This window comes from Heterocephalus glaber, unplaced genomic scaffold (assembly GCF_053883595.1).
Source record: "Heterocephalus glaber isolate CG9 unplaced genomic scaffold, H.glaber_assembly_v1.0 deba00000896, whole genome shotgun sequence".
Classification (NCBI taxonomy): Eukaryota; Metazoa; Chordata; class Mammalia; order Rodentia; family Bathyergidae; genus Heterocephalus; species Heterocephalus glaber.
Genome location: NW_028258170.1, coordinates 263,106 through 275,116, shown reverse-complemented (window position 1 = coordinate 275,116; position 12,011 = coordinate 263,106). Strand labels below are relative to the sequence as shown.

General features: G+C 34.6%; 1 protein-coding gene across 1 annotated transcript; it reads right to left on the bottom strand.

Annotated features, from left to right (window-relative positions):
- Positions 1–7,090: 7,090 nt before the first annotated feature.
- On the bottom strand, positions 7,091–8,029 carry LOC101723990 (olfactory receptor 4P4-like). The gene has a single exon (XM_013068990.1). It carries the CDS (start codon positions 8,027–8,029, stop codon positions 7,091–7,093), a length of 939 nt encoding a protein of 312 aa, XP_012924444.1.
- Between the last annotated feature and the right edge of the window lie 3,982 nt (positions 8,030–12,011).

Here is a 12,011-nt window from a genome sequence, read left to right as displayed (position 1 = left end):
GTTGATACCTAGAAATTTAATTTTTTGATGCTATTGTGAATGGGATTGCTTTTTGATTATTTTGTTGATGGTTTCAATATTGGTTTACAAGAACACAATTGATTTTAGTGTTATTTTGTATACTATATTCACAGGATTTCAAACATTATACTGAACAGACATGGTAACAGTGAACAGCCTTGTCTTATTCCTGATTTTGTACAAAATGCTTTTAGTTTTTCCCCATTCAGTATGAAGGTGCCAGTGGGATTGTCATACATGGCTTTTAAGAATTTGAGGTAAGATTCTTTTATACTTATTTTCATCATGAAGGGATGTCAGGTTTTGTTGAAAACTTTTTCTGCATGTGTAGAAATAATTCCTTGATTTTTATCCTTGAGTCTATTTATGTGGTATCCTATATGTATTGCTTCATATATGTTGAACCACCTTCTATTCTTGGGAAAAATGATTTATTCATGATGTTTGATATTTTAATGAATTGTTGTAATCTGTTTATGAGACTCTTACTGAGGGTTTTTTCATGTATCAAACATGTTAGCCTGAACTTGGTTGGGTCCTTATTGGGTTTTGGTATCAAGGTAATGCTGATTTCAAACACTGAGATTTGAAAGCATTCTCTCCTTTTCAATTGCATGGAAAATTATGAGCAGCATTGGTGGCTATCCTTATTTAAAAGTCTGGCAAATTCAGAGGTAATTCCACTGGGTCCTGGCTTTTCTTAGTTTTTAGAAGTTTTTTCAAAATAATTTCTAATAGCCATATAGATTTTAATAGTGTCCATTTTGATTTTACTGTTTTCATCTCTTTTTTTGTAATTTGGGCTTTCTCTCTTTCTTTTGGTAAATTTGACTAAGGATTATTCAATCAAAGAAACAAATCTTTGGTTAATTAATCTTTTATGCTGCTTTCTCAAGTTTCAGTTTCATTAATTTCTGCTCTGATTTTCTTTTATTTCTTTCTTACTTGTTTCGGGATGGGTTTGTTCATGTTTTTCTAGGACCTTTAGTTGCACTACTATGTTATTACTTAATATCACTGTTTTTCTAATCTTCATTTCCTTTTTTTCTTTGTATTCTTTTTTCTTTTATTTTTGATATTTATATATCAGTTAAAAATAAATTTCATTTAAATAAAAATAAAGCAAAAAAGAAAAAGATTCAGGGAAATGTTTCATCACAGAGATAAGGTTCATAATGGATTCCCTGGGTGACAGGTTGGCAGAAAAATGAACAGCCAAATACATCACAAAGGGAAGGTCAATAGTGTTAACATTTTTAAAGTTTTATTCAATTAGAAAATATACATTTCCCATCTATTTGTGACTCAGAGTTTTCTGTTTTTCTTCTTCACTTTGGAGTTGTGTGCATTAGGTCCTTTCTTTTCAGGTCATCCATTTTTTCATAACTATTCTCCTAGCAAAATGCCAGATGGTGTCATGTAAGTCCCCATGTGTGCACGGTGAAAAAGATGACTTGTGTGATGTACCTGTCTTCAGACCTTTGAACAACATTAAAAGTGTTCTGCTCGACTTTGGTCAAATTATCCCAAGGCAAATTCCCAGATTCATGGAGATGCCACATCACATTTCTGCACGTACGGTGTCTCCCAGGAAATGCTGTGGAAATCATTAGGAACCATGAGTTTCCTTGGTCTTCATTTTCCCTGGAGTTGCTCTTTGAGGAGGGGCAAAGAATAGCTGCCAGTATAAATGATGAAAATACCAGCATATTCTTCCCTTGAATATTAGGATATAACTGGGAAAGGACTCAAATTTCTTTTAAAAACAATTGGACAGCTTTTCCTTTGAAAGTAGGTAAGTTCTAAGAATGCATGGGGAGATGTATTTATATATTCACTGAATGTATCAGTTGATTCTGAGTTATGATAGTCATGGAGCATTGCCTATATCTTAGATTTAAATCAACCACCCAGTAAATTGGACACAGGTTAAATTTCATTTAAGCAACCAGCAGTTAATCATTATCTGAAGACCAATAAGAATTATAATTTTTAAATAATTTATTAAAATATAAATTTAGTGAATATTTGAAAGTTGTCTATTCATTGAAAACTTCACAACAATAAATTTACAACAAATAATTATTAAAACTATTATTCCATTTACTTAATAATGCAGACCATTTCTTCACATTTTTTACACAATCTACATGTGATCATTTATCCTTGAAAACTGCTAAGTCAGTTCAAACAGTGATAATTTTTTTCATGACTTTGAGATAGGGAGATATAAAAAAGAAATTGTGATTTGTATTTCCATGAAGGATATCAGGAAAACCTGACAAGGAAAACTCAAGAAATTACAGCATGTGACAAATGGATTTGTTCTGACTGCCTGATAATTGTCAGAATGCTTCATATTTGTAATTTGTGTTTCTTATTTTTATATTTAAATATTGTTTTTTTCTCTTGTAATTCAGCAAAACCTGAACTCTCTGTTAAGATAAGAAATCAGTGAAGACTATCAGAATATTCCTCCAGAGTAGGTCAAAGACTGAAGAATGAGGGAAAACACATTTGGGGGATCACCCAGAGAGGAGCCCACTACAATTTTAGGGAAATTTTTACTAAGAAATGGTGCAAGTATGAATTGAGGGTTTCATGCGGTCACTCTACTACTAATACACAGGACATTGGTAGAAATTAGGATGACTATTCTAAACTATAACCTCGGTATCTCTATCATTTGAGTATAATTATCCTGTGTTTTTAAAGTTGCTCAACATGGCAAATGATTAAGACAACGCTATATATTGAAACTGACTTCCAATTCATTTGTTTCAAATATTGAAAGTAAAACTGAAAACGTCACATTGTAAAAATGTTTCTGAAAAATGTCTTCAAATGCATTTCTTGGTTTTCTGACCTCATCTGTGACAATTATCCTGGTTCATCTGAGTAGGGCTTAAGCAGCACACATGAGGAGACAGCGCCATGCTACATACAAATGGGGAGAGTCTTTCTGCGAGGCAACAGGTCTCAGTGAGAAGACCAGCAAAGCCTTCAGTTAACTGGGCTTCTGTTTCAGAGGCATGTTTGTAAAATAAATGGGCCAATTAAGACACTTGAACTGCTTGTTTGCCTTTTTAAGCCTCATTTTCCTCTAAACCATTAAGATAGCATTACATAATTTATAATACAAGGAGGAATCCACAAGGCAATGTGAAATACTCAGGGTCATACAGAGCAACAATGCATACTTTCCTTTTGTGTTCTCTCCTCTTTGAAGTAGTACATTAGCAACTAGTAAAATTTTCATACACATGTGTACAACCAAGTCCAAAAACACTAATAAAGAAAAGGTAGCCTAACACAAATTTAATGAATGTTATCTGGTAACTTTCAATTTTGACAATCTGTAGTAAACAAAGTTAAGATAATCTATTGATTGGTTATTTTAAAACTCTAATCACTTGTCTATATTCTGTTTATTTGCTTTAATACTTGTTTTACACCTTTGAAAATGTAACCAAATGTGTGCTTTATTTCTTTGATAGTACTACATAAAATATCTGCCTGCCTATTGAGTTGTGAATAAAATGAAAGCTCTTATATTTAAAGTAGTTCCACCATTTTCTTACTGTAAAAAAATGTGACGTCTTAACTTTACCTTAAATAATTCAAATAAAATTAGTGTAAGATGGCAGGTATATTGAACAGTAAGTTCTTCATAATATTGCCAAACATAATGTAGATATTCAAGCAGAAACTGAGCCATTTCCCAGCAGGAACAAGGAGAAATATGTGTAACAATGAAATCATACTCAACCAGTCTGGCTCTTGTAAATAGAAGGACTGGCTACTTTATAAAATCAACAAACATACAGGTTTTGGTGGGTTTGTTATAGGCATAATATTTTAGACTCTGTTTAGATTCAGGAAATTATTATATTTTTCAATGATATTTAATGATAGCTATTTTATTCATGGCGTTCAAAGGTAGACATTTTATATTGAGCTCATCTTTAATTTAATGCATACAAAGGCACAAGTAGAGAGATAAACATAAATATTTCTGCATACAAAGGTAAGTGTCCATATATAACTGTTAATTCTAGCAGTTGTTCCTGCTGATTAACATCAAAAATAATGTCAATCCAGTAACAGCAAAAATATCCATAATATCCCCAGTCTGTGTCTTTGTTTCTATCATTCTTCAACAAAAAAGAAATATGACTACTAAAACAAATGCCTGATATGAGAAGTGGGCATGATAATTACATGAGTTTCAAGGATAGTGTAGTATTATAAAGTAAATAAGCACTTCACAAACAAAACAGTGGGGGCAAGTCAAGAGAACACAGGCACCCCTTCTAGGAGTCTTCCGAAAGGAGTTCAAGACATCATACCACAGTGATACATAAACACTAATGTCTACAGCAACACGATTCATGATAGCTAGAACTTGGAGATAGCCTATATGTCCACCAACAGATGAATGGATGAAGAAAATGTGGTATTTACACACAACGGGTACTGCTCTGCCATAACGAAGTGCAGAGGACTGTAATATTGCTTATGCCCAAAGAAGACTGTAAAGAGTTAACCCCATGATTGGCTTGTTTATAGAAGTGAGTCTGGCCAAAGCCTACATGCAGAGGTCGGAATAACTTGCAACCAAATTCGTTCCCACAATTAAACCTTCAGACTAGAAGGACAATGTTCTAATTGCAATCATAGATTTTGTGTATTCTGTTCCTAATTTGAGAATGCTTTTTCTTGTCCTTTAAGAGCCTTGTTTACATTAATTTCCATAGAAACCACTTGTCACCTTTACCCCAATTGATTGCCAATAAAAGTCAGTGCCTGGGACTGTCCAGCACCTTTGTCAGTTGCCCCAGCATTGGTGGTCCTGGAACCCCACCTTCTCTCTCTTAGTTGTGTCTCTTAGTGTACTCTTTTTCTCAGGTCTGCGTCACACACTGGGCAGGTGGGCACTGGAACCTGACTACAGGGATCTCCTGCAATGGAGGATTAACTTGAGTCTTTTGTAGGAAAATGGATCTACTTCATATTATTAAGTGAAGTAACTCAGACACGCAAACTTAATTATTGCATCATTTCTCTTTTATGAAAAATTCAATACATATAAAGTACAAAAGAAAAGACAGATAATAGGGAAAAAAGAGAAAGAAAAGAAGTTATTTCAATCCAGCATGGACAATGTATCTACAAATATATTTAGACAATACAATTTTCTCACATGTTTTATATGTTCTTTGGCCTATTTGGTTCTAATCTGTGCATATGATAATTAGCTTTATACAGTCCTATAAGATAAATGAATCTGATGCTGGAAAAATAAAAGGGGGGTAGGGGGAAGGGGAGAAAGGAATTTAAATGTGTTATGTATATTTATGTGCCAATTCCTTACAGTGAATGTAATTATTATATATGAAAAACATGTATTAATAAAAGTTTACTAAAAAAGGTTAAATAAACAAAAAGAACACAAGTACCACCTGAATATATTCCAAAGGGCAAAAGATAACATAATTTTGATAACAATACAAATTATGCAGCATTGGATTGATATATAAAGCATAAATGTAGGTTCCTTTATAATAAAACGAGTGATTGAATATACTGTCAACTGCTTTATAGAAATTCTCTTGAATTTTTAATATCTATACCAAACATGTCTGTCTCCAACATGTCTCACAACCAGCTCTTGCCTTTTGAATTTCAGTAAAATGTTTCTCTGCATGCAGTGCAATTATATTTAAAAAGTCTTTACATTTATGCACTCATTTAAATGTTCAGTCTGTTTTTTCTCTAATCATAATATAATCTTATTCTCCATATTCATATTATTTTCCTGAAAAAAGTCCTATTTTGTTAAACAATCAGATATTTAATCCTTTGGAAATATCTTTGAATTCTAGAGAGATATATAAATATCCAGATGCATAGAATTTATGTAGGAAATATTTTATATGTAGCCATTGCATTGATGGTAATGAATGAAATCAATTCAGGCATATTCTGGAACTCTTTAATAACAGCATTTGTATCTCTGTTTCCAATCTCATCACAACAAATTATAGTGCAAATTTCACAAGGTCCCAGTCATAGTTCTTTTAACTGGGATATTCATGCTTCCCATTCATTTCCTGGTAGCTACACATATGGGTCACCAGATAAAATCCGACTTTATGTCTCTTTTTTTCTTGTAATTTTACACCCAGGTTTCGCTCTGTTTAGAAAATAAACTACATGGTTATCTTACCTGTAACCAATACTACATTTTCTTACTATATAAAAGGAATTTTTATAGAAATACTTCTATAATTATTAAAATTTTGTGATTTTTATAATAATCTCACTAAAATGTTTAAGAAAAACTTTTCCAATTTCACATAATCTTTATCACTTACATAAAAATGTTTTTATTGTTTATTTGTATATGCCTTAAGAAATTACATTTTACTTTTAAAATTTTTGGAATAAATATATAATATCTTCAATAGAATAGGAAAAGATTACAATGAATTTTGGGATTTTTTTAATGAGAATCCTGAAAGGAAACGAAGCCCAAATGGACCCTTTAGGTCTGGCATAAGCAGGATGAGTGTGGCTTATGTATTTCTGGAGATTTACTGGGAAGAAAAATATAAAGATATTGCAAAGGTGAGTTCAGATAGCACCCGATGGAAAAGCCCAAAAGGTTATACCATCAAACACAAAGTGACTTCACTCAGAGAAGACAATGATGGCTCAAAATCCTGGAGGATGGTGCAACTAAGAAACAAACAGAAGCAAAACTGGAACAAAGTACAGTGATGCCTCAGCTCACGAACAACTCAGTTTGCAAACAGAACCATTTGGCAACATTTTGCTTCCTTTGGAGAACTCCACACCACGTGACAAACACGATTGCAGCCATCTTCCCCAGAATCCGAATTGAGTTTGTGAACTGAAGTGCCACTGTATTTTGAAGTACATTACAGTATTAATGAACTGACATTAAAATCTACGATTATTTTTATAAGGAAGTTCATGCTTTAACAAACTTAAGATAGAGCAAATGTCACTAGGGCAATGTGCACCATGGAGAGTAGAGTGGCTTTCAGATGAGGTGCCTTCCAATCAAAAATGATTTCTGGCAGCAAATCTTCCTCATGGCATCCTTCATCTCCATGTTCCGCAGCATGTAGATCAGGGGGTTGAACATGGGATCAATGATGGTGTAGAAAAGAGCAAATACTTTGTCCTCTGGGAAGGTGGCTTCTGGTCTGATGTAAATGAAGAGGACAGGCACGAAGAGCAAAACCACCACCATTACGTGGGAGCTGCAGGTGGAAAGGGCTTTCCTGCAGCTCTCTGGAGGGTAAGCCCTGATGGTGTACAAAATCAGCACGTAAGACAGCAGCACAACCACAAACACCACCAGTCCCATCATGCCTGAATTGGTGACCACGAGGATCGCGGCTCTGTGTGTGTCTGTGCAGGCCAGTTCCAGCAAAGGGAACACATCACAGAAGTAGTGGTCCATTACACTGGGGCCACAGAAATGCAGGGTGGTAATGAGGAGGCATTGGACGAAGGAATGCAGAAATACCCCTGAGCAGCATGCAGTGACCGCCACGTTACACCTGGGCCTGCTCATGACAACCACATAGTGCAGCGGCCTGTAGATGGCCACATAGTGGTCATAGGCCATTGCTGTGAGGATGAAGACCTCAATGCTCCCGAAGAAGTGCATAGCAAAAAGCTGATCCATGCAGCTAGCGTAAGAAACGGTGTTCCTTTCTTTCAGCAAGTCGGTGACTAGTTCAGGTGTTACTGTGGAAGCATAGCACAGGTCTGAGAGAGCAAGGTAATTAAGGAAGAAATACATGGGTTGGTCAATTAGCTGGCTGCAAGTGATAGAAATCATTATGAGTACATTCCCCATCCAAATAGCTATGTAACAAAATAAGAACAATAGAAAGCACAGGTTTTTAATTTTCTTGTTCTGGGAAAGTCCCAAGAGTATAAATTCTGTGATGTTATTTGTATTTTCCATGATCCAGTGCATTTAAAATTCAATAGATTTGGCTGAAAAAAAAACAAGTCAGTATGAGAAGCATCGACTTAGAACGGTATGAATCTTAGTATAATAGAAATAAGTTAATGTATTTAACCTTCTCTCATTATTAATATTAAAGTAATTAAGCATACATTTCTTATGGAGAGGCAAACCATATAATTTACTACCTTAATCATGTAACATTGTGTAATGAAAATAAGTTACACTTGCTCCAGGCACAAAGATGCACAATGGTCTGGCATATGTAACATGAAGCTGCACTCCCAGAGGAAACTGTCCCAGTTGGGGACTTGCTTGCCTCCTTGCTATGATGGAAGAGTCAGACTTAGGATGAAGCCAGTTAGGGACTTTGGGGAAGCCTGAGGTGGATGCTCATCTTTATTTAACATTTTCATATTTTTATTGTGAAATTTTCACTTTAAGAAATACACTAACCTATGTATCTTGCTCATTCTTCTGTTTGCACCCATAGTGAGTATGGGATTTGCCTCATCCAAGTCTTGATCTTGGGTAGAAAAATGTTACATATTTCTCAATGCCATAGAAAACAAGAAAGAACACATAATATCACAAAAGGCAAAGTAGCTGTGATATTCCTTTTGATTTGCATAGATGGATTAAAAATAATACTCATTATATTCAAAAAGTTGTCAAGTGAATGTTGCCTGCTACAGGGAGGAACATCAATGTTTCAAGTCCCAAGTAACAGTGCACATAAGCCTGCAATCATTTTCAAGTAAATGAATGATTACATATACTGATTTAAAATGATTTTATTGTCTTCTCAGTTTTTAAATGTGGCTAAATTATTTTAAAAATAATGATGATTTTGTAAATAGTGGGATGTAAGAAATATTTTTTCAGAAATCACAATATTTTTAGTATTCTATAATCAAAAAAACATTTAATATTTTAAAAAGTAATCTTGGTTTAAGTTATCAGTAGATGAATTTTCAGTGAAATTGGCAATATATTTTTATAGTTGCAAGCATAATTTAGGATCCTTTCAAAGGGTCTTGGATAATATTAATTTAATATTTTGCTCACACAGCTTTTGAACAATAACAGTATTCCTAAATGGGAGAAAATGCTATAAAACGCACTCCAAAGAATTCCATTAGTTTATAGGCAGGATGATTTGAAAAACTCTCTTTCTCCCATTTCTTTCTTCAGTTAACTAGCTTCCATCCTGACCTAATACGCAAATAGCTAAATCATTTGAGGGTTTCCTTTCCTCCTTGCTTTAATGTTCTAGGAAAATTGGACTTTGCATACTAATTCATACACCACAGCATCTAATTATTCTCTAGAGTCTCTTTCCAGCTTTTACATTCAAGAATGGTGTCAAGGTGAGTGTGTGTGTGTGTGTGTGTGACTCATTAAATTCTGATCTTGGTTGATAACTTTGTTTTAAAAATATAATTGAAGGATTGTGAGGTAACAGGCTGTTTTTACAATGCGTTATTGCACAGCCAGGTAGTTGACGTCATCTGTGGAGTTGGCACTTCTGGCTCCTTCCTTGCCTGAGTCCTTCCCTTCAGGATAGTAAAATGGCATGGCACAGCTTCCAGGCTTACCTCTTGGGTGTGACAGAGATAGTTCATCCTGTTAAATTAAAGTAGCTCTGTGTCTATTTCTAGTTATGAAGTTCATCATGCTATCATAAACTTTTAAAATGCAGTTCTTTTCATTCCAATTATTTCAGGTCTACCAATGGCCCTCTACCTCTAGGAAGCTTTCCTTTGCTATTCCAAACTATAGAGATTTTTACGTACTTAATTCTCCCTACAGTACTTCCATTTATCTCATTACTAGCACTTATTTTGAACAGCTAAACTGTTTAATTTCTGTTTAATTTTTTCAAGGCAGTTCTTGGAGTGGGCCATTACAGTGTCTTGCCTTCTTTATGTCCTTCATAATTTGGTAACAGATAGTATGTCAGTGCATGAATTTTACACTCAGTCATTATTTTAAGCAAGTGCTTTTTCCAACTCATCTGGCAAAGATAATTAGCTTGCCTGAAATGTAGTTCCTCCCCCCCTTTTTTGTTCCTCCCCTTTTAATGCTCACGTTTCCATTCTCAATTTTAGATTTTGCAGGTTGAATTATCTACTATTCAGTGGGTCACAAGAACAAATTCTCCTTTATTTTGCTTTCCCTCACATGATTTTACACTGTTTAAGTACCTCATATACAATGAAAAAAAAGAAGAAACAGAAGTATACTGAAAATGTGATAGAAAAAATGAAAGCTCTTATCATTCCAGACAGAGTTATTGTTATTGATTTACTCTGTGAGGCTTTGCACTGACCTACAAGAGAAACAAAAATAATACTAAACATTTACTTGGTGTCTACTCTGTAGTACTCTAAGTACTTGATTCTAACAAGGACATAGTGATCATGTTATTGTCTATATTTTATAAAAGAAAAGCAAATATTATTTATAATTTAATAAAAACTGATTGATACCAAGGATTATTTTTAAACACATGTAAATTTTTCTTACTATATAGAGACTTGCAACCTTGCTAACAGGTCTAAATTGTTGTTAGAATTATTCTAGGGATATGCTTCCTCTTTTATTTCTTTCTTATAACCAAATTTTTGACTCAAAAAGTCAAGGTTGAACTGATATTTTTTCCTGAAAACATTGGAGATTTTTTTTATAGACAATACCAAATCTCCTGTCAAATAATTTTATTTCTTTCCTTGCATACTTTCAACCTATTTTCATGCCTACCCATTATTTTTATCCAGGTTTTGTTAGCTCTTGGTCACTGTGACAAAATACCTGAGAATAACAATTTAAAGAGGAAAGTTTTATTTTGGCTCATGGTTTCATACATCTGATCCATGGTCAGCTCACTCCATTGCTGCACACCTGAGATGAGGAAAGCCATGGTGGCAGAAGAGCACAGTGGAAGACAGCTGTTCCCATCATGTCATTCAGGCACCACAGAGAAAGGGAAAGAGCAGAAAGGAAGGTGACAAGGACCAGCTATTGTCTTCAAAAGCAGGTCGCCAGTGACTGCTTCTGTAAGTTTTCATTTTCTCCTGGTGATGCCATCAAACTATGAAGCCATCGATGAAGTTAGAGCCTGCATGATCCAATCACTTCCCCAAAGTCCATTAGCCAGCAACCAGCCCTTCAACAAGGGCTTTAGGGACATTCTAGTTCCCAACAATTATACATACCGATGACCAGGATCCTCTGATATTATAGTATTCCAGATCAGAACATTCTACACACTTCATTGCTCACTATGTATTTATTACATATAGAAAAGAAGGCAGGAAGAAAATGAACCTCCACTCCAATACATTCCCTTAATTTCTTATCATTTGTACTTCTTTTCTGTTTATTTTTCCTCTTCTGTATAAAGTGCAAGTTGTTTAATTTAATCATCAATGCCTTTTATTTTTCTTTTATAGGCCCTAGGTGGGATACTGGATAGTATTGTTACTTCCTTCATGTTCCAAAATTGCATAAAGCCTGGTGCTCGCTTCCCTCTATTTGCCCACACAGAAGTTATCTCTCTCTGTCTACAGAGTCTAGTGTCAGGAGAGTTTGCAGATAATGCAAAACATCTTTCTAATTCTCATCAATGCATCTTTTTTTATCTTTTTTATTTATTTATTTGTGTGTGTGTGTGTGTGTGTGTGTGTAGGCCTGGGTACAGAACTCAGGATCTTGGCACCTGATAGACAAATGCTAGCCAAGTGCACTAAGCTATAGCCAATTTTGTTCTTTTTTTCCTTCCTTCCTTCCTTCCTTCCTTCCTTGCTTGCTTTCTCCCTTTTTTCCTTCCTTTCCTCTTTCCTTCCTTCCCTTCCTCCCTCCTTTCTCTTTCTATCTTTGCCTCTTTCTCTCTTTTTCAATTTTCTCTTTTTTCTTTCTGTTTTCTGAGACAGGGTATCTCTAAGCTACCCAATTTGGCTTCAAACTTGCTAACCTC